Below are 22,215 nucleotides of genomic sequence, written 5' to 3'. Positions count from 1 at the left end.
GCCTTTACACAGGATTGCCACACATGTCTGTATTTATATCCCCCTCCCTTTCCCTCACATAAACATCAACCTTCTGCAAGCTCTGTTCTATATCTTGCTTTCCCCCCACTCAACATACCCTGGAGAACACACCAGCACACAAAGAGCAGAGCACTAATCAGAGATGGGAGACATTTCCTCTAAGAAAGCTACCATCCTTCTCTGAGTTAGTATCCCCAGAGGCAGTAAGAACGTGGAGGAGTGGTTCTGCCAGGAACATAAAGAGAGTCACCTACCACCTCCCACTCCACACCCTTTACGACACACAGGTCCTTCGTTCCTACATGAAAAATGTATTTTTAAAAAGTCATTGCAGAGCTGTGCGCCTATCACCCTACCTGCCCACCTTCCTCTTCAGCTCTGGAAGAAGACTGAGCCCCAAGCTGAGCTGCATCCCCATGTGTCTCAGGGGACACATCCAATGAGGAGAGGTGCAACTTCTAGGCCCCTCTCTCCAAGCATCGCCAACTGCGATGGGAGGGCACCGCTAGAAAAGAAAGAACCTCACATCCCCTTTCTCTCTCTGTTTCTAGTAAAACTTAACCGGCATGCAATCTGGTTATTTATCACAGGGGCATTTTCTGCTGGAACCAATGGTGATTTTTAATAGTTAAAAGAGGACTTTGTTGTTCTTGTCCTATTCTATTTTTTTGCCTCCATGGGAAAACCAAATTTGTATATAACCCCCAGTTTACTACTGGCCCTTTCACTGAAATGTTGAAAAGAGAGAAATATTACCTTGGAACCAACCCAGAGAAGACATTGGACCTCTTTTTTGGAAAATTTTCCTTAACTGTTGGTTTGAGGGTCCACCATTGAAATACAATCATGGTTTTCAGAGGAAGGAAGCCAGATGATTGCTGCTTTGCCAGGCAGAGCACATGAAGGTCCAAGAGGTAAAAGCCCAAGTAAGAGGGGCATTCATCCTCTTTCCAAAGAGAAATCCTGGATGTCCCCAGAAAATATCTGCTGCCTCTGAGCAGCCCTGCACCAGCCAGGAGGTTGCATTGCACCTGCCCCAAAATCAACTCCCAGATTTAATACATCTTCCACTATTCCTCCCCAAAGCTTGCTAAGCTGAGGTTTCCCCCAGTACTGTAGCTCTCATTCTCAGATGAGGCACCAGCATAATACTCTGGAAAACTCCAAGACATACATTGTAGAGGACATCAGGGACTGTAAAGCCTCTGACACAGGAGTGGGGACTTGTTGAAACGCAGCAGCAATTCCTGTCCTCTGCTCTCTGAACAAGCCCTGCTTGGCCCTGAGGACTCAGTGTCTCAGGTACAAACGTTAGTGTCAGGAGGGGCATAGGGAGGGGAGAAGCCTCACTATAAAATGAAGGTAAGAATGGTGAGTCAGTAGAGTTAGTAGGGTTCATCAGTGGAGATCAGGGTCCACCCTGACTCATCATTAGCTCCAATCCAACCTTAGGAAGCCATTCTGAAAGTGCACACACATTCGTGGAAGTGTTTGCTTTACTGAGAAAGGGCACCTTTCTCAGTAAAGGTTTCCCACCTCTAACTTTAGGGGCAGGAATTTTAACAATATTAAACTGACCCTACAAGGTACTTTAAGCCAAGGCTTCACTGGCTTCCCGAGGGAGTAGTTCTTTTTCCAGAGGAAAATCATTCTCCTCCTCAAAAGTTCATCTGTTTCTTCCAGGAGACTTGGGCAGCTCAGCCAATGCCTGTTAGGACCTGCATACCCTGCTGGTGCTAGGCAGGGAGATGCCCTGGAGGGGATGCCATGAGAAAATGAAGATGTGGGCAGGGGTGCATGGACCTGTTTTCTGTCCTGGGTACTTCCATGAGTAACCATCATCTGTCGTCCAGCAGCCAAAGACTTCCCAGCTCTCCGGAACAGGTTCAGCTAGAGCAGACTCTCCAGAATTCACTGAAATGCCCCTTAGCAACAGCAACCAAGAGTTCCAAGGTTTTCTCCAGAACCTGGAGATCATGATCCCATCCTCCCCTGGCCCCAGCTGCTTTTCTTGGACATTCCTCGGTGCCAACTGAGGGAAGCTTCAATGCTCCAAAGAAAGCAGACCACACTTTGACCCTATTACTCAGCTAGCCCCTTTACCCCAGCCTTGTGTTAATGCTGATGTTCTATACACCTCAGTGAATTTTACTTTGACCTTGTCTCCTGAGGCAGTCAAAAAGCCAACATAGCAAACAATAAATAACAGGGAGGAAAAAAAAAAAAACCAACTTGTGTTCTCAGAGTCTAGGGTTAGGCTAATCAGTGTGAGATGAGGTCAGGATTTCTACTGCAAACTTCCCCCACCTCAACTTGGAAAATGAGGAGGGAGGGGCCAAGGAGAAGGGGAGGAAAGAAAGAGAAAAGGAGGGGTAGAGAAAAGGAAGAGAATATGGAGCAGCTCCCCAAAGTAAGGGAAGCAATGAGCTTTCAGAAAGGAAAGGGGGGCAATGAATGGCCTTTCTCTCTTGAATCAACTTGAGACTGAAAAGAATTCTAGCAAACTTCAGTCTCAGAACAGCTTCCTTGAGAGGAAAATATATGCCAAAGTTTGAAGTTTAAAAATTAATTTCTGGACCAGGGATAGAGTTCAGTGGTAGAGTGCTTACCTAGCATTTACAAGGTCCTGGGTTCAATTCCCCAATCCCTCAAAAAAATTAATTTCCACTTTTATGTAACTCCTTTCTCCTTCATTCTGTCTCTCCCACATGAAGGAAATTATATTAAGCAGATCATGCCAGCCAGAAGATTAGAAGTTACTTTAGAGCAATCCCACAGCTACTCATGCCCAGCTCCTTGCCTTTCCCCATGTGCACAATGACCTTCAAGAGGAAAGGAGGCTCGGAGCTTTGATGCTGCTGAGCAGGACCAATTTCCCATTACCACTGCTTAGCCAGGGAGAATCGATTTTCAGCCATTATAATCCCTCTTGGTTCTTCTACAAATGTTCCAACCCAGCCTGGGTCCAGGAACTGTCATACCCACAAGTGTGTCCACAATTTGGGACTAACTTTGTCAAGGGTAGGAGCTCTCATCAATTACCCAGGACTCATTCACAAAAGTCACCATCTACTCCCCAGAAAAGTGCTCATCCAGCTGATGGAGAGAGGGGTAAGAGCTTAGTGCTATCTTTTTCTTATTCCAAGTGATTCATTAACATGGCCTTGGACTTGAGCCCACACTGCAGGTCCTGCTACCCACCTCCACCTCCTCCTGTTCCATTCTGCACCCTCAGCCTCCAGCACTTCCAGGTAAAGCACCCTAATTACAATTATAAATAAGGTGTACATGTGTGTGCATGTGTGTGTGCACATACTGTACATTCAAGATAATAGAATCCTCCTGGAGAAAAGCAATGTTTAACAATGGGATGCGTTATCCCTTTGACTTGGACATAACAAACAAACAACAACAAAAACCCTACTACTGTCTGAGGGTTGTGCAGTAGAGAGGCAGCAAACAGTTCCTGGTGCTCACACCACTCAGATGCCCAGTCTCTTCTCTACTGTCTGCATGTGGATTAGAGGCGCGATACTTCAAATCCTGGTTCGGTCTCTCCTCCCTGCTCAGCGAGTTCCCAAGCCACATCTCCAGAGATCAGATGACAAAAAAGCACCATTAGAAAGACAACGTGCTTCCGGATCCATTCAACCTCAGCAAAGGAAAACCGAGCATCCTTTCTTTAAAATGTGTTATTCGATACACTGCTTTCCCGGCTCCCCCAGCAATAATTTTACTTTATCATTAAGAGCCCCGCAGGAAATCCTGCCCAGGTGGGGCTGAGTGGGGTAAAGAAGGAATGGAAAGAAGGAAAGAAGGAAGGGAGAGAGGAAGAAAAAAGATAAACTTCACCGTTCAGCGGGGCTGGGCTGCAAGGCTGCTGATTCAAGATCACCAGCAGGAGGACAGTCGCGGCACGCAGGCTATAGTGGGGCATCTTCTGCTCCTGGCCGGTGGCTCCTGGCTCCCGGTCGGCAGCTGGCAACAGCCACTTGCTTTCGGACAGCACAGCGCAGCGCTCGCAGCCAGCGGGGCGCGCACCAGGACCGCGCGCGCGTAGCCGGGAGCCGTGGCTAGCACGTCTGCTTTTCGGGCTCCTGGCTCCCCGCGGCCGTTTTTATGGAGCAACTCAACCCCAAACACATGATGTCATCGTGCGGGGAGAAAAAGAACGCCCAGCCTACCGAAGGGCTCGGGCCGCAGGTCCGAGGTGAGTTGCAGCCTTGACTTCAGCTGTCCTCCGTAGCACTCTTCAGAGCCACTGCTGACCTGGGGGGAGCGAGTGAGTTCTCCGTGGCGGCTGCCTGCAGGTGTGGCGAGATCCGCCTACCTATCTCGGTCCCATCCAAAGAGGTGCGTCTAGGGATCACTTAAGTGGTCGTGGCCTTCATCTATCACTGCTCCTATTTAGAAGCCACTGAAGCACAATGTTATTTAAGTCAAAGTCTTCAGGGCTCCAAGCATGCTCCTGTTTGGACTGACCACAGGTTCTGGACTGTACAAGATAGCTAACGGGCTACATTCAATTCAGAAATTCTGTGACGTGCACAGAACATCCCGACTAGGTTCTTAACTTCAAAACTTAAAGGTAAAGAAATTGGGAATCAGAAAATAGTTTAATGGGATATATGTGAACAGCTTTATTCAACAATTAGAATTTATCCTAATAAAAAGTGGACAGTCAAGGCCCATGCTAGTTCACGACATCAATTCATCCTTACTAAGAAGCTGATCTCTGGGGTGGCAGTGGAAGAAAAGGACTTACATTATTTCCCAAGCATCTACTGTGTGACAGAACACTGCATCATGTGTGTCTAGATGTTGTGCGTCTTGGTGCAGATTAGTGTCTAAGCTCACTTTTCTCACATTTCTGTATGCTTTGCAATTTGTGCATTCATATTTCTAGTCAGATCCCCTTTTAGTCCATATGCAGCCAGCCATTAAGTCAAAGGTTTTATTAACCTGCTGTCCCCAATACTTCCTAAATCTTCCTGCTGCTGTTACTGCCACTTGCAAATCCTACCACTGAGGTCATTGTGTTTCTAGCTTCCGGAGGCCTTGTGACTATCTCTGCTCTGCTCCTGATGCTGGGCTTGGTTTCCATCCCACTCAGGGATCCCAACCCTATTTCCTACACACATTGCTCAGAACACATTGGCTGCATAAAGATGCCACCACAGTCCTGATACATAACCCCTGGGTTTGTGACCTGGCCCATTATGCCCTCTTCTCTTGACCACTCTCTTCTCTAGCCAGACCAGACCTTACCAATCTCAAGTCCATTCTGACCCTCAGCTTAAGCAGACTCTTAGGCTGGCTGTAGTGTCCTATGAAGCCTCTTTTTCACATGATTTTGGTGGGAGCAAATATCTTCTCTCCTGACAACCACCAGGAAGTAGATGCCACCCACATTTCAAGGGGTGTTACTGTTCTGTTCCTATCGGCTCAGCTATTGTGTGAGTAATAAAGAGCTCTGCAGTCTCTTTAAGGAAGTTGTTACAGTAAGAATCTTGTCACAAGTACTTCCAGACCACAGGAGGCTTAAGGATGACCTTTTCTGCCTGATAAAGAGCCTTGAGCAAGCTCTGGAGTGGCGAAGGAGTATTTGCTTGTGGTTCTTGTTCAGTGTCTGATTTGTCCTCAAGGGCAGTCAGTTTAGAAGATGAGATGGATTAGAGAACCCAAGAGCCTGGGGAGGAGCCACTGCAGGTTCAGAGATGCAGAGACTGAAACTGTTGGGGTGAAATCATTTGCCACACATTTCACAATTAATTCAAGGTGGTAAACTGGCCTATGCACACACCTGCTGTTATTCCCATGCCAAGTATTTTTCCATTATATCTGGTTAAATGTTAAGTTCTATTTAACCTTGAACGTGCACTTCTAAGGGATCACCAAAGATGAGGGAGTTAAAAAGGGGGAAGGGATAGACTTAGTAGGCCAGTAAAGCTAGATTGTGCACTAGGGTTTATGGAGAGAAAAAGGAATGAAAAGTTTACTGCATATCTAAATCAAAAGAGTAGATAGCAAGTAAAAAAGAATAAAGAATATAAACTGAGACCTAGTTGCCCTAAATACTTTGAATGAGCTTTAAAAGGAGAGGAAAAAAAGATATTCTTAGGTAATCAGAAGGGGAGGGCAGGAAGCCAGCAGAAATTGGTGTAATGGTCAAACTTCAAAAGTATTCAAGCTGAAATGTCAAGGGTCCCTCCAGCAAACAACACACACCTAATCAGCTTAAATTCCCGACTCTGGGGATCCTTTCCTTGCTCCTGGAAACTTGTGTAGATGAACTTGTAAGAACTTGCTCTGCCTTCAGCAGGCAGGGCTATTATCAGCCAATAAATAGCCCATTACCTGATGAGATGAGTTATAATGGAAAGTGGACCTTCTGTACACAAAGTGTAGTAAATGGCCATCAAGTGTCACACCCAGGCTCCAGGGCACAGTGCCCCTCTAGAATATTACCATTTGAATAGACAGGAGGGTGAGGCTGGTGAGTCAAAGGGCAGAGGAGTACCGAGGAAAGAATGCAGGTTTGGTGTTAGGAGGTCTGGGCTGAAGTGCCTTGCCCACCACTTCCTCACTGTATGACCCTGACTGGCACACTTTCTTCACCTGGAAAGAGCAGGTGGTAATCCCTGCCTGTGGACACTGACAGAACTGAGCTAAGGCTGGAAGGAGATAAGGCAAGTGGAAACACTTATGCTCCTCCATTCATTCATTCATCCTCTGTGTGCTAGGCACTGCATTGGGCATAAAACAAATAATCTCATGAATAACTATAGAACTATAATTTTAGTAAGTGCAATGGAAGGTTGATGTATAACCCAAAGGGCCCCATTCAGTTCTGGGGCAGTGACAGAAGACGTCATCAAGTGTGAGATTAGATTCTATGACTTTATAAAGCCTTTGAAATGCATAACCACTCCAGGCTCCTCTTTCCCAAAGATGGTGCTGTTGGTGGTATTTGCACCTTTCATCAGCTAATTGTTGGACTTTTGAGTAGAAAGTTTAGATAGAGGGAATTTCATTTCTTAAGAATGAACTCTTCAAATAGTGTCACTCAATTGGGAATGTGCCTTTGTATGAAGCAAAAGAAGAACTGCTAAGAAAGAAAGAGAAAAGAAAAGGCAAGGCAGGACTGCTGGGAGGAAAACTAACATTTATTGGGCATCTACAGTTTGCCTGGCCATGCATGACCCTTCACTCTCACAGTGACCTGTGGAGACAGTGTTAGGTTTATTAGTCTATGTATGAAGAATCTGAGACTTGCAGAAGCTAAATCCTTTGCTAACACAGGTTCACGGGCTTTTGAATGGCAGAGACTAGATTCTTAGCCCAGAAGATTCTGTCTCCAAGGCTCAGAAAGGCTCTTTCCATGCCTATCCTACAAATGCTTCAAATGGCCGAGTATGGTAATGAGCAGCTGTAATCTCAGCAACAGCCAAGGTTCCTAAATTCAAGGTCAGCTTCACTAACTTAGTGAAATTCTGTCTCAAAATAAAAAGTTAAAAAAAAAAAAAGAATGAGGATGTAGCCCAGTGGTAAAGCACTCCTGGGTCCAATCCCAAGCATCCCAAAAAAATATTTCAAATGGGGATGTTTTATTACTGAATTCATCTGAGATGTGTATTCTCCAATTTTATAGATTCTGTGATCATTTATTTGTTGACCATAGGCATAATGTGACAATTCTGGCAAATAAATAATGCTCAGCAGGGGACAAGGCTGTGTCTTCTCCAGGCCCCTTGGAGTTACTGAGGGACCCTATACTCTGATCTATGCCTGGAGCATCTGCCAAAATATGATACAAAGAATTTGAGAACTCAGAGCTTGATTCCACACAGTTCTCCAGCAAAGGAGGAGACTGAGCTCCTTGTTATATTAATGAGTTCTGCTTTGACCCAGGAAAGAGGAGGAGGAGGGTATCAGAGAGAGGGAGAAAGGGAACAGGAAGGAGAGGGAGGGAAGAAGGAAGAAAAAGGCCAAGTGTACCCTTTGCCTAGTGCTGAGGCAACCTCTTGGCCAAAACTTACATGGACCTACTGATCTGGGTGCCAAGGTCCATCTTTGAAGTCAGCGTTGTAGTTTTATTTGCATCTGCTCTACACCTTTATAGTGATGGTATGGAATCATCACCTCTATGTGAACCCTACCACCCTGCTCAGTGTCAGGCAGGATCAGTTGCAAGACCATATGACCCGCAGGAAAGAATGTAGACTCCTGGCCAAACTCTGGGATATTAGTAAGCCTCTTGTCCTGTACATACCACTGTTTTTTGATCTGTAAGCTGGAATAAGAATGTCTAACCTCAACTGGGCACAATGGTGCAGGCTTGTAATCACAGTGACTTGGAAGTTTGAAGCAGAAGGGTCATCATTTCCAGGCCAGCCCAAGCAACAGCAAGACACTGTCTCAAAACATAAAAGGGGCTGTAGATATGGCTCAGTGGTAGAGTACCCCTGGGTTCAATTCCCAGTACTGCAAAGAGAAAAAAAAAGGAATGGTTAACTCCACACAGGGGTTGGAACCATAAATGTGAAGGTGCTTTGGGGCAAAAATAAGAGCACTCAATGTAAGTTAAAATATCACATCCAAGAGTGGGCTTGAAATGAAATAAAATTGGTTTGATCTCCTCCTGGGTTTGCTAATCTAAGAAAATAAAAACTGAATTCCAACAAGAGACATGAGTTCTCAGTCTAGCCATGACACAGTTGCCATGGTTACCCTGGTCCCTGTTATTTGTCCACTGAATCCTTCAGCTCAAATTTCTGTTGAGTATGGAATAAGGGCTCTCCATCAGACTTCCATAAAGTTCTCAGCATGATTAATAAAAAGTGATACAAATTTGAAATTTTATATACAGAGAAAGCATTTTTAAGGGAAACAAACCTGAAGCAATACAGTTTACCTCTTTCCAGGTAAGTTATTTGGAAGACCATGGTTAGCTGATACTACTTAGGAGACATCATTAAGCTGTAATAACTTAAGGTTTCTTGCAGACATCTCTCCTTTCCCATCTGCTGGCTGCATCTACTCTCCCCCAACCTCAGGGGTTTGGTCCAGATCCTGGTCTTGGTCTCAGTCTGAAGCACTGTCCCTCTCAACACTGTTTTTCAAACTACTGTGTAATCATAGACCACATTTCAGCAAGCTCACAAGGGCCAACATAAAATCAAATCTGGCTGGGCATGGTGGTACACATCTGTAATCCTGAGAAGTCGGGAGGCTAAGGCAGGAGGATCACAAATTCGAGGCTAACCTGGGCAGCTTAGCAAGAGCCTGTCTTGAAATTTTAAAAAGGGCTAGGGATGTGGCTCAGGGTAGAATGCTTCTGGGTTTAATCCCCAGAACTGGAAAAAAATAAAATAAAATCGGACTTTTGCCCTGAGTCAAATAGGTCAAATGGTACATTACATGAATGTGGATTTTGAAATTCAACTACACCACTCACTACCCTGTGTGATCTTGGATAAGTTATTTCCTGTCCAAGGCTCACTTTCCTCCTGGTCAAAGAGATAAGGGCCATAGAGTCAGTATACCTCAAAGGTACACCGGGAGGACTAAATATAATAAGCTAGGCATGTGAAGAATCTGGCATAGTGGCAAATAATAGGCACTGTGTAAAGAGTGGTTCCCTCTATAGAAGGGGCCTGGACTAGCTGAAAGGGGGCTATTTTGCCCCACAGTTCCAACCCTGATTTGGGCAACCCCACCAACTCCCACGAATCCTAGGGAGAGAATGAGCAAAGATTTCCAGGTATTGCATTCCCCAATAGTCTATCCAGTGGCCTCTCAAAGAATTTTAGCTTTTGTCATCACGAACCTAGCCCCCCTACTGAGGTAAGATGGCTTCTAAACAAAAAGACTCAAAACCACTGCACCACAGGAAATGTCTGATCCATTGAAATTTGGAGGTGGGAGGTATTCCTAAGCTCAGAGATGCCACATCTTCTTGGAATAGGTTGGCAATTTCCTCCTGCTTGGACACTCTAGTTCTCTACAATTGCAGCAATTTAGAAGCTGACCTTTCATTTCAGGTGCTTTCAAAGAAAAATGGCAAGCAACCCGCAGTTGCTTGTGTTTCAGCTTGTGTTTGTCTCTCCTGGCTATCGGGTACTAGGAACATTCAGTGTGCTTCTTCCACTTCTCTTCCAGCTGGAGTTGGTGCACTGAGTGGGATCTTATTTAGGCTGCAGTTCCTGACAGAGTTCAGTGGGTTGAGAGCCTGGTGCAGTTCGAATTGCTGGTTTTGTGGCATGGATAGGTGAAGGCCAGCTCAGCAAACTCCCCCTCAGACAGATCAAGTTGAACTGATTTTCTGGCTGGGATCCATCTTCCTCTCAAGTCCCGAGAAAGAGCTAAGTTATGGTTGGTGGCTGGCCAAGCAGGTAAGCAGCCAAGACTTTATAGTTCTCTCACCCAAGACAACACAGTCAGTGAACTCAAGACTTGTCCCCAAGGAAATATGGTGTGGCATGGCAAGCCCACAAAGATGACTAAGGAAAAGGAAATCTTAACTATAGAACTAATTACTTTGTGTGTGTGTATGAGTGAGTGGGTGGGTGGGTGGGTGTTACTAGGAATTGAACCCAGGGTTCACTGAGCCACATCCCCAGATGGGTTTTCTTTCCTCCTCCTCCTCCTCCTCCTCCTCCTCCTCCTCCTCCTCCTCCTCCTCCTCCTCCTCCTCCTCCTTCTTCTCCTTCTCCTTCTCCTTCTCCTTCTTTCTCTTCTTCTTCTTCTTCTTCTTCTTCTTCTTCTTTTTTTTTTTTTTAATTTGAGATCGGGTCTAACTAAGTTTCTTAGGGCCTCACTAAGTTGCTGAAGCTGGGTTTGAACTTGCTATCCTCCTGCCTCCCAAGCTGCTAGGATTACAGATGTGTGCCACTGTGCCTGGCTCTATGGAGCTAATTCTTAATATATCTACTCCACTTGAAATAAGAGTGTGGGGCTCACTTTGCGGCGATTATGACTGGATTCCTTATGTTTATTAACACTGAGATGCAAAACTTGATTCTATCATATATTTCTCTTTACCATTCAGAACTTTCTGGGTGGTAGAAATGATGGCAAGATATAGTTAGAGTTCTTAACAAACATTACAAGAATCAGAAAATAGAACCCAAAGCCAGGTACAATGGCACATGCCTGTACTCCCAGTGGCTCAGAAGGCTGAGACAGGAGAATCTCGGGTTCAAATCCAGGCTCAGCAAAAGCAAGGTGCTAAGCAACTCAGCAAGACCCTGACTCTAAATAAAATACAAAATAGGCCTGGCGATGTGGCTCAGTGGTCGAGTACCCCTGAGTTCAATCCCGGTACTAAAAAAGAAAGGAAGGAAGGAAGGAAGGAAGGAAGGAAGGAAGGAAGGAAATAGAACCCAAGAAACTTGGACTCTGTACAAATTCTGTTTTCACTGGAGGAATGGAATAGGAGAACTACCTCAGTCATTCCACTTTTTGATGGGGACTATACTACTTAACCTCAGTGAAAACATGTAAAATTCTTTTGCAATATTTAGGAAGGACATCATAGTCCCTAATTAAAAAGGTTACTAATGCTTGTAACTAGAGTTGTTTGTCTGTTTGGAGGAGGCATCAGATCTCTCTGTGATAAGAAGGCTCCCTGGGCTCATTTCATCTCTGAGAGAAAAAAACAAAATGAAACAGGCCCAGTTCATAGGAAAGAAATGAGAATGAATTTAGAAACAGTGAATGAGGGAAAGCCCATCATAACAGGTCTTATATAAGTAGCAGCCCACAGGAGGGAAATAACTGGGGGAAGGCACAAAGAAGAGTTAGGAAGAGCAGTGGATGTAGCTCAGTTGGTAATTTGTTGCCATGTTTCAGACACAAGGGGAGGGGAATGGGTCCTGGGGCAGGAGAATTAGCAACATGATGAATTTGTGACCCTTTAACCTGCAGTCGGATGTTGGGCAGTGGGCGGACTGGAAACAAACTTGAAGTGTTGAACCAGAACAAGGAAGTGTCTCCGCTGAAGGAGTTTTAGAAACAAAGTTATGTGAAAGGATTTTTCTTTCCTGGGCTAAGTACTGAACTCAAGGAGAAGGGTTTTTGTTTGTTTGTTTGTTTAAAGTAAAAATAAATAAATAAATACCAGTGATCCATCCTATCTGATAACAACTCTTCATTCTTATACATTCCAATCTTCTTATTGTTTATGTAAAAAAAATTTACCTGGTTATTTTGGACTAAAGGTACTATCTTAGGTATATTACTTTCTAAAAAATCTGACATTGAACTATAGACACTTTCCCACATTTCTACAAAGTCTTAGTAATTTGAAGTCAACAAATCTTAAATCAAGTTTCTAGCTGGGGATGTAGCTCAGTTGGTAGAGTGCTTGCCTCACATGTACAAGGCCCTGGGTTCAATCCCCAGCACCACAAAAATAGAAAAAAAAAATAGCTTATCTGAGTAAGTAAATCAAGTTTCAAGAAGTCTTGAAGTCTGGGAAGATACGTGATTTAAAAAAGGGAATCAAATTTCTCAAGTGACTTCCTCAGGGTCAGAGAACTCCTAGATGGGCAGTTAAGGAAAAGGTCAAAGTATCCAGATAAGTATAACCTGGGTAGACTGTGGATCGATGGGGACAACAACAGGAAGTGAGTACACGCGGTGCTGGTGACAGGAGGAGTGCAAGTCCACAGCAGGAGCAGAGGTGCCACGGTCCATCTTCACTCTGAGTTCACACGCTAAATCGTGTTTCATCCCTGGGCTCTCTAAAGAAGCTTCTGGATCTAGTGCTTCTAGAAGAAGTCAAGAGCCATGATGGCGAATCCAGGGAATTTCACTGAGGGAAAAGGTTGGGAGTCATGGGAACTGGACATCCATGAGGGACATTTAATTCCTGACCCACTTGCAACAGCTTCCAACCATCTTCATCCCATGCACTCCTGGCTCTGCATTTGTTCTCTTCTTCCTTATTTCATTTCCCCTCTCCTTTTACCTTTCTTCATCCTTCAACCTGAAGAATCTTCAGCTATGGTCTTCTAGTTCCATACTGTAAGTGCCGTAGTAGGGAAGAGGCAGAGGCAGAGGCCAGAGTGAGGAAAAAACCCATACCTCTCCAAGGAATTAGCTAGAGCAGGAGTTTAATGGTAGAGATAAGGAAACAAAGTGATATTTTTACTTGTTCCATTTCTGTGTTATTTGTTGGGGATGTTTTTTTGGAGGAGGGGATACCAGGGATTGAACTCAGGAGCACTTAACCACTGAGCCACATCCCCAGCCCTATTTTGTGTTTTATTTAGAGACAGGGTCTCACTGAGTTGCTTAGGGTCTTGCAGTTGCTGAGGTAGGCTAGGAGCCTCTCACCTCAGGCTCCTTAGCCACTGGGATTACAGGCATCTGCCACCACACTTGGCTATTGGGTTTTTAAAAACATCAAATATGTTACAAATTAAAACAGTTACACATTTTTTGAATTTAAAAAGGAAAGGAAAGAATCTATCTATAGTGCCAGAATTCGCCCAGGAAGATCACATAGCACACGTGCAAAGAAAAGGTCTTCAACAACGGGTTCTGCAAGCACAGTGGACAGCAAGTGGAGGAAGGTGAGCGTAGAGGAGTGGTAACTAGTTGGTAAGAAAAGAGCCACTTCCAAACTTCAGCAGAGGTCATGGAGAGAGGGCACAAGCAAAAGGAGCTCCTGAGATTTGGCAAACTTGAGGCTGACAAAGAAAATAAGGAGAATATAATGACTTCAGCCATTTCTGAAGCCAGGAGCAAAAGTTTGGAATGGAGGGGAGACAGATGGTAAGGGAGGTGAGAGGGCAGTTAGGAGCACTGCACTGAAAGTAATGGAAAACTTCCAAACATATATAAAAGTAAAAAGCATCACAATATTGACCTTCCACAAAAGTTTCACCTGTAGCTTCAGCAATGATCAACTCACTTCACCTACACCCCTGTAAACACAGCACCCCTTTCCTGGATTCAAGACGTCACACTATTTTGGTAGTTCTCAAACTTTAGCATGCACCAGAATCTTCTGAAGGGCTTATTCAAACACCAATGGTGAGCTGGGGTTGTGGCTCAGTGGTAGAGTGCTTGCCTGGCACCTGTGAGGCACTGGGTTTGATCCTTAGCACCACATAAAAATAAAGATGTTGTGTCCATCTACAACTAAAAAACAACAACAACAACAACAAAAACACCAATGGCTGGGCCCACTACAGAGCTTCTGATTCAATAGATTTGGAGGGGCTGATTATGTGCATTTCCAGTCCTTTTTCAGTTGATGCTGATGCTGCTGATCTGGGGCCACACTTTGAAGACCACTACACTTCCCTATTAAAACATAATCCTTATTATACATAATCACAATATTACCACTGCACACAAAATCAGTAATTCCTTAATATTATATATATACACTTTTATTATATGTATATACGTATATATGTATATTTTTGTAGAGACACTTTTCACATTTATATCTGTAATTTATCTGAAGTTCATCTTAGTTTATGGTGTTATGTAGGGATCCCATATCATTTTTCTCATGTAGTGAGCCAGTTTTTCCTATACTGTCTACTTAGCAACCCATCTTTTCCCATTGATTTGTTTTTTTTACACTAGGTGCATACACACCCACTCATATAAACACACACACACACACATGTATACTTCTGAGTACTTTATTACCCTTGCTCCATTTATCTATTTCTTTCCCAGTGCCATGATGTTTTATTATGTAGTATCAAAGTGTACTTGGGCACTTCCTCCTTGCTTTCTTTTTTTCAAAACTGACAACTAATTGTGGACCCTGGGTTTTTTTCTTCCATATAAATTTTGAATGTTTCTTCATTCCCTCAAAACATTTTTGTATCTTGAAATTGTTTTAGATTTTAGGTTAATTTTGGAAGAATTGGTATCTACATGTTAAGAGATGTTGTCCACCATCCTGGCATGTATTCATGTCTTTTGTCCTTTGATAGTATCGTTTTTCTCCAAATTTTTATTTTGAATTTTGTGAAGTTGACTTTTAGGTACTTTGTAGTTTTAGACTTTTAGGTACTTGTAAAAATTAGCTGATTTTATGTTTTCCAGTTGAATATTGCTTGAAGAAGTAGACTACTGATTATTGTAGGCAGATCTGGTTGCTGACATCATTGCTGAACATGAATAATCAGTTCTTAAATTTTTCCTGTTAATTCTGCAAAGTATTCTATATAGATGACCAGGTAATCTATGAATAATGACAGCTTTGCTACTTCCTTTCAATCCTTATTCTCATTGCTTCTTTTTCTTGCCTTATCACATTGGCCAGGACCTCCAGTACTATGTTGAGTAGTAGCAGTTTTTAGAAGGAATAAGATTCTGTCCACATGTTATCTGCTTCCTATCCCACTTAGAAATTATGCCTACCCTAATGTACCCACAAGCTCCATCTTCTGCTGGTGCAGGACTACTGATTTTGTTGTCTTGCAGTGGAATAGGTCTGACCTATAATCTGCACATGGTAATATGGGAGAGAAAAAGAGCCCCAGATTAAAGCTTTCCCACCTGTGACACTTGCCTTCTTCCCTCTGTGGTCTGCAGTTACATTCACATATATCTGGGACCCAACCACTTGTCTTTCTAGAAGCGTCTCACAATTACTACACTGGGGCCTCAGACCACTAACTGCCCCATTTCTGAGGCATTAGAAAAAATGGATTGAGGGAAATAGCCTATAGCCCTGTTGGCTTGCCAGTTTGCCAGGAACCAAAAGCCAGAGTAACTTTTTTTTTTTTTTTGGTATCAGGGATTAAACCCAGAGGCACTTAACCACTGAGCCAAATCTCCATGCCTTGCCCCCCTCCTTTTTTTTTTTTTTTTTTTGAGGCAGGGTCTCCCTGAGATGGTTAGGGCCTCACTAAGTTGCTGTGACTGGCTTTGAAATTGTGATTCTTCTTCTCAGCCTCCCGAGCCGCTGGGATTCAGAGTTACGTTTCTAAAATAGTAACAATCATGAGAATGCTTTTATCAAAGGTCTTTGAAGACTCTTATGTAAGCTCTTTAATATGGTATTCAAAAGATCTCAACAAGATGGCCTCACTTCCTTTTCCACTTCCCGTAACATACTCTACATTCAAACTCCCCTGGGTGCTCTTTCCTGAACATGCTATGCACTTTAAACCTCTGTTTACCATTTGATTCCCTCTCCATGGAATTCTCTTACCCCTCCTTCCCATTAAGAAATCCTTCTCATTCTTCAAAGCTCAGAGCAAAAGTTATCATCTTTATAAGGTTTTCTCAAGTTCATCTCATTGGTATAAATCATTCCCCCACAATGCTCCCCAGAGCAATTGCCTGTCAGATTTGCTTTATATTTTGTTGTTATTTAACTGTTCATCAGATGGTGACCTCCAGAAGAGCAAGGACCAACTGTGTTTTGTCCATATCTCAATTTCTGATTCAGTTCTTAATAGGTAGTTGCTCAGCAAATGTTTATTCATTAAATTAAATGATAGCAATTACAAATTGTAGGAAAAAGAAGTTATTACTAAGAATGAATTACTGTCCTTGGGTAATCTTGGTTCTAGTAAGATTGGGTAGGACTTCACAGAAGTGGTGTTATCTTCAATTATAATTAGTAACATGCAAATAGGAATGAGAACACACACTGTAATCTCCTAGTCACTCTCTTTATCTGATTAGGTCTTTTAAGTCTCCTATTCATTCTGTTTGTCTGACTAAGTATTTCAAGTGCTACACCAACAACTTTGACCCTGTGTGGCAAAATGTATCTGCAAATTCTAACACATAGGAGCTGGGAGCAGTGGTGCACATCTGTAATCCTAGCAGCTCCAGAGGCTGAGCAGGGGGTTCCTGAGTTCAAAGCCAGGCTCAACAATTTAGTGAGATCCTAAGCAATTTAGTGAGACCCTGTCTCAAAATTCAAAAAATAAAAAATAAAAAAGGACTGAGGATGTGGCCCAAGTGGTTAAGTACCCCTGCGTTCAATCCCTTGTGCAGAAAAAATGTTAAAAAGTCTAAGACATAGGTGCAATTATAGAAGTTAGCATGTGGTTGGACATTTTGGGGTCTCTACTCCTGAATAATCTTCCTAGTTATACCCTTAGGTGGGTATCTTTACACACAGCCCATAAGATGTACCTATTTACAAGTGAAAATTATGAAAATAAATGGAAATTTCTGTTGAAATGCTTACCTTTAATTTTGATAGATATTTCTACTAAGTGATATTGCTGTTTACCCCATGAATAGGGTATCTGTGTTGTGTAGGAGATAGAAAAAAGGTAAATGAGAAAACTGAAGTAAAATTAATTATGTTCATATTATTCATTTTCTTTAAATGATATATAGCAGTTTCTTTTGTTTTTTTCTTTTTGCATCCCTAAGCAGTAGGTTTGGACAATACTATTATCATTTTGAAAAAATTAAAATAAGAAGAAATTAATTTTCTTTAGCAGATTGTTGCAGGCAGCAATGGCCCCCAATTTGTTTGGCCCTCCCTGTCTCCACATTCTTGGATAATACCTTTCACACTGACTCCAGGGTTGGCCATGTAACTTGTTTTGACCAATGGGACAAGAGAATGTATGACATAAGAAGAAATTTAATAGCATTTGCATATCATAGCTTGCCCTCTTTTGCTGCTTTTTTGTACCCTGAGGCCACCATGTGAAGCCTGGGTTAGTCTGCTAGAGCATGAGAGATCACATGGAGCAGAGATAAACCATCCCAGCTAAGTCTTCTTCAGCCAACCACCTTATCAATCTCCAGGAAAATGGGTGAGGTAAATCAACAGCTGCTGACAGAGACCTGTCACTCCAACCCACATCTGAAGAACCCTCCAAATGACTCAATGAATCAAGAAAAATAATAAATGTTTGTCATTTTAAGTTACTATGCTTCAGGATGGTTTGTTACATAGCAAAACCTAACTGGTACATCCCCAAGAAAGTCTAGTCAGGATAGACTCCCTAGTTCATGGTTCCTAAATTCATGTTCAGTTGCTCTCCTCCTACTCTTCCTCAGAGGTCAAGCTTAGATATGCAAAACTTAAAGATATTATTTTGGATCTTGGGTATGACCAAGCCTCATCTTGAATTTTTCAAGGGAAAAGATCATGACTTGATTTTTCTAGCTGGTTTAGTACATAGCTTTATTCATAAAATATGCTCAGTGTAGTGGGGTGGTATTTCTTTTCTGAAAAGGAAGTAAACTTAAGTTTTCCTTACAATTATGAATGGGGAAGCTACTGGTGGTGTGTACATCTAAAAATTTCTAGTTACAAAGAAAGTTTTATAATAACAAAATTTCCTAAGAGATAGAACAGAGCAGATTAAAAAAAAAAAAGCAGCTGTGTCTTACTGAAGCTTCAGTGAACATTATTCACACTGAAGTCTCTGTGAACAGTGCCCTCCTAGAGTTGTGCAGCATGAAACTTACTCAGTGGTACCTGGGACCCCTGCCTGGCACAGGATAAATGTTTAGTAAAGAATAAGTGCATGCACGCACATGTTTGTGGTATTTAGTACAGTTTTAACTGGAAAGAAAAACCAAATTAGAGTCCCTGTTGAGCAGGTTCTCAGAATACAAATCTCCTTGCTTTTGATGTGACAAAGTGAAAGAAATTACCTAAATAAATTGAATAGATGAACTACAGACTCAAAGAAGAAACTTTCACCAAATTCTGCAGGTTAAAAAGCAATAAAAAATAAGAACTCATTTTGGTTAATGGTGACACCTAGTGGTGTATGAAACTGTGAATTTTCTGGGACTAAATGATTTTGTTGTACATGTTAGGAGGAGGAAAAGTCCTAGGGGTTGGGAACCACAGCTCCCTTTTACAGCCTAGAGTCAGTCAGCAGGTGGGTGCTCTTCCTGAAGGAGGCCTGCCCAGATCTTCCTGTACAGAAGATCTCAGAATAATGCCAGAGGTGGAGGGATGCTCCCTGCCAGTGAAGCAGGCCCACTTCCGACAATCATTTCTGTCATCCATGCCTCTCAGCTTGCAACTTACTCTGTCCCTTCCTTCTTTCCTCTTCTGCTTTGACTTACCCTTTATTCACCTTCTCTCCTTTTCATTATCCTCCTTGCTCACTGATGCCTCCCAAAGACATAGCAATGCCCAGAATAACATTATCCACAATGGCAACCCCTACCTCATATGACCAATTAAATTTAAATTAATTAAAACAAAATGAAATTAAAAATTCAATCTCTCAGGTTTGGGATGTAGCTCAGTGGTAGAGTACTTGCCTAGCATGTTTAATCCAAGTACTACAAAAGCCCTGGGTTTAATCCAAGTACCACAAAAAATACTTAAAAGCATTTGCATATCATAGCTTGCCCTCTTTTGCTGCTGGGTTTAATCCAAGTACCACAAAGAAATAAATTAATTAAAAAACCAGAAAATTCAACCCCTCAGTCACATTAGTTACTCAAGAGTCAGGAGCACTCACAGCTGCCATGTTGGATGGTGCAGATACAGTTGTGTGCATCCTGTTAGAGAGCACCAGCCTTGAGCTTGACTCACCTACCTCTTCTCATCTCTTCCTTCTCAACACCTTTTCTCTAAATGGCAGTTCTTGAAGCTGTCAGCTTTCTGCTCCTCCCTGTCCCTCTCCACTTTCTTCGGTTTATTGGGTAGCTTTCTGTTTTCTGTTTATTATTATGTAAACTTGTTAAGGTGACCCTGCCGTGGTGAACACAAAACTATATAATCATATTGGACAGTTTATTCAAGACAATGATTCACAGCATCTTGTTTTCCATGCATTGGAACGCATCAAAATATTTTTAAACTCAACACATCAACACATCATTTAAAACAATTATACCCCAGGCCCTTTTCTTTTTTAATCCACAGTTCCTTACCTTTTTACCTTGTCTTGAGTTAAAGTAGCTTTAAAATTAAACAGCACATCTTTTTTTAAAAAAAATAAAGTCTGAAAATACATGTTTTATGCATAGAATAGCTCTAAAATGATACACAGCAAACTGGGAACGTGTTGATGTTTGGCTAGAATGAAGTAGACATTTACTTTTTATTAAATACCCTTTTGTAGTATATGAATTTGTTCTAGGGGTGTGTGTGTGTGCGTGCACGTGTGTTTATGAAACTTTTAAAATTAAATCGAGTTATAAATCGCTTTTGAAATTAAAAGTAACACCTGAAAATAAATCTTACGACACTGAAGAATCAAACCAAAAATATTCCAGAGCTCTCAGAAAGAAACTAACTTTTGTATTTTGTTTGTTTGTTTTAAGAGACAGGGTCTTGCTATGTTCCCCAGGCTGGCCCCACATTCCTGGGCTCGAGTGATCCTCCTGCCTCAGCCTTGGATTTGCTGGGACTGCAGATGCATACCACCATGCCCATCAGGAAAGGAGGTCATTAGGTGGTATGTGTCTATTTAAAAAGATAATACAAGGAGTTATAGGACCATATTAATTCAGGTTTATTTCCAATGACAATTTGCCAGGATCCTAGGACCTGAATGCCCTGACAAGTGGCCCCTCCTGACTGTTGTGTTAGGAAGAAAGCTTTCCTTAGAGTTTTGTGTTTCTTTAAGAAGGGACTTGGGAACCAGGATAGAATCATTATACCTACATCATAAGTACTAATTATACTACCTTGTTGATAAAAAGGGAAACTGAGTCAGGGCACAGTGAATTTGGTGTAAACCAGGGTTTTGTCAGCACTCTTGATTTCCTTTAAGGCTACGTGGCATGAAAACCATATAATCATATGTCCAGACCAAACTGTGGCATCTCTATGTGGATTATCTAAATAAAGCGCTGCCTAGACCATGCCACCCAGGGGAGTTGGTTTGTGGTTCTTTCTGACTGTGGACTTCTATGGTGCCAGTCTGGCCTTGGGCAGAGTCAAGGTCCTCTTCAAAGAACAAAGGTTTACACTAAGGCTCCCTGGGATCTTATAGGAGTCTGTTTCCAATGAAAGGCTCTCTGGTTCTCTATGTTAGGAAGATAAATAGCAGCTCATCCCTCGGTGGAACACCAGCCACTATCCTTAACCCCAAGTCAGATTGGCAATGGAAGATGGAACCAGCAATATAGTCAGCGCCACAGGGGCTCACCCTCACTTTCATATAGAGAAAAACTGAGTCCCACAGAGCTTAGAACGTTAAGTGACCTTCCCTAGATTATGTAAAGGCTGATGGTACTGGAGCCTCCTGCCAGACTGGCCAACCCAGCAGGTGCTGCTTCAGTTAAACCATCCCAATAGCCCTGGACACCCCTCTGCACAGACCCTTCTAGTCTCATAGGAGAGTCGAACTCCTCACAATGTTCAATTACCAATGAGAAGACTGGAATGTCAAGGACTGCGCAGTGTGTGTTTTCAGGTTAGATTTTTAAGGCCCTCTGTGCTAAAATTGTAGCTATCAGTCACCTGAGACTACTGAGCTCTTGACGTGCAATTAATCCAAATTAACTTGAGGATAATAACAGTAAGATACATATCAGATTTTGAATACTTCAAATGAAAAAATAAACAATCTCATTAATAATTTTATACTGATTACATGTTGAATGTGTAATACATATGGATAATATTTTAGACATATTGGGTCAAATGAAAAATATAAAAGTTCATTTATCTATTTCTTTTCACTTTTTAGAACATGACAAAACTTTTTAGAATAGGACATTTAAAATTATACATATGACTCACATTACATTTCAGTTGGACAATACTGAGCTATACAATATAGACTCTGACTTCTGCTTTGTAATGTAAGACAGCATTACAGTATAATGAGCTCATGTGCACACATTTAAGGAAGGGGGAGAGAGAAGGGGAGGGGAGAGAGAGATAAGGGGAAGCTGACTTTGTGTCTGCTCTGGAATGAGTGTGAAATGGGTCATAATGATTCCATTGTTCCCTTGGATGATCCTGATTCCTGTGATTGATTCCCAGAGGGTGAGCATTTCACTTTCCCAAGAGCAGATTCCAGTGTTTTTCCTCCTGCACCAACATGGATAAACCTCAAAAATCTGATACTGAGAGAAAAAAAAAAAAGCAAAATGTTGGTACATACAGATGATTCACTTCACATAAAATTGTAAAGCTGCAAAACTATATATTAAACATAGATATGCATGGGAATACCATCTAGGGATAGAGGTTCCCTTTGGGAAGGAAGGAAATGTGTTCGAGGAGGGGCTTCCATTGTATCTATAATATTC

General features: G+C 42.4%; 1 protein-coding gene, 2 long non-coding RNA genes and 1 other non-coding gene across 10 annotated transcripts in view; 2 read left to right on the top strand and 2 right to left on the bottom strand.

The window, feature by feature from the left end:
* The window catches only part of Ca12 (carbonic anhydrase 12), a 53,061-nt gene extending 48,657 nt beyond the window's left edge, over positions 1-4,404 (bottom strand). For 2 of the 7 annotated variants that reach the window (XM_058573375.1, XM_058573377.1), the window contains exon 1: positions 1,825-2,054. In XM_058573375.1, coding sequence (XP_058429358.1) covers positions 1,825-1,999 — 175 coding nt within the window. In that variant the 5' untranslated portion in view covers positions 2,000-2,054. Of the gene's footprint in view, positions 1-1,824; positions 2,055-3,873 lie in introns of those variants that run through there. The other 5 variants (XM_058573374.1, XM_058573376.1, XM_058573378.1 and 2 more) reach the window with 4 other exon arrangements.
* The window catches only part of LOC124080559 (uncharacterized), a 34,037-nt gene continuing 15,077 nt past the window's right edge, over positions 3,256-22,215 (top strand). Inside the window, exon 1 of the long non-coding RNA XR_006847742.2 lies at positions 3,256-4,231. This is a non-coding gene — a long non-coding RNA (uncharacterized LOC124080559). The remainder of the gene's footprint in view (positions 4,232-22,215) is intronic.
* On the top strand, positions 12,361-12,434 carry Trnav-cac (transfer RNA valine (anticodon CAC)). The gene has a single exon. It is a non-coding gene; the product is annotated as a tRNA-Val (tRNA).
* Positions 19,728-22,215, bottom strand: part of LOC124080558 (uncharacterized) — a 47,077-nt gene continuing 44,589 nt past the window's right edge. Inside the window, exon 6 of the long non-coding RNA XR_009225142.1 lies at positions 19,728-22,029. This is a non-coding gene — a long non-coding RNA (uncharacterized LOC124080558). The remainder of the gene's footprint in view (positions 22,030-22,215) is intronic.

Source organism: Marmota monax, unplaced genomic scaffold (assembly GCF_021218885.2).
Source record: "Marmota monax isolate L192 unplaced genomic scaffold, Marmota_monax_Labrador192_F-V1.1 WCK01_AAM20220418_F8-fsc00078, whole genome shotgun sequence".
Taxonomy (NCBI): Eukaryota; Metazoa; Chordata; class Mammalia; order Rodentia; family Sciuridae; genus Marmota; species Marmota monax.
Note: the sequence above shows the minus strand (reverse complement) of the source record. Positions and strands in the feature narration are given on the sequence as shown.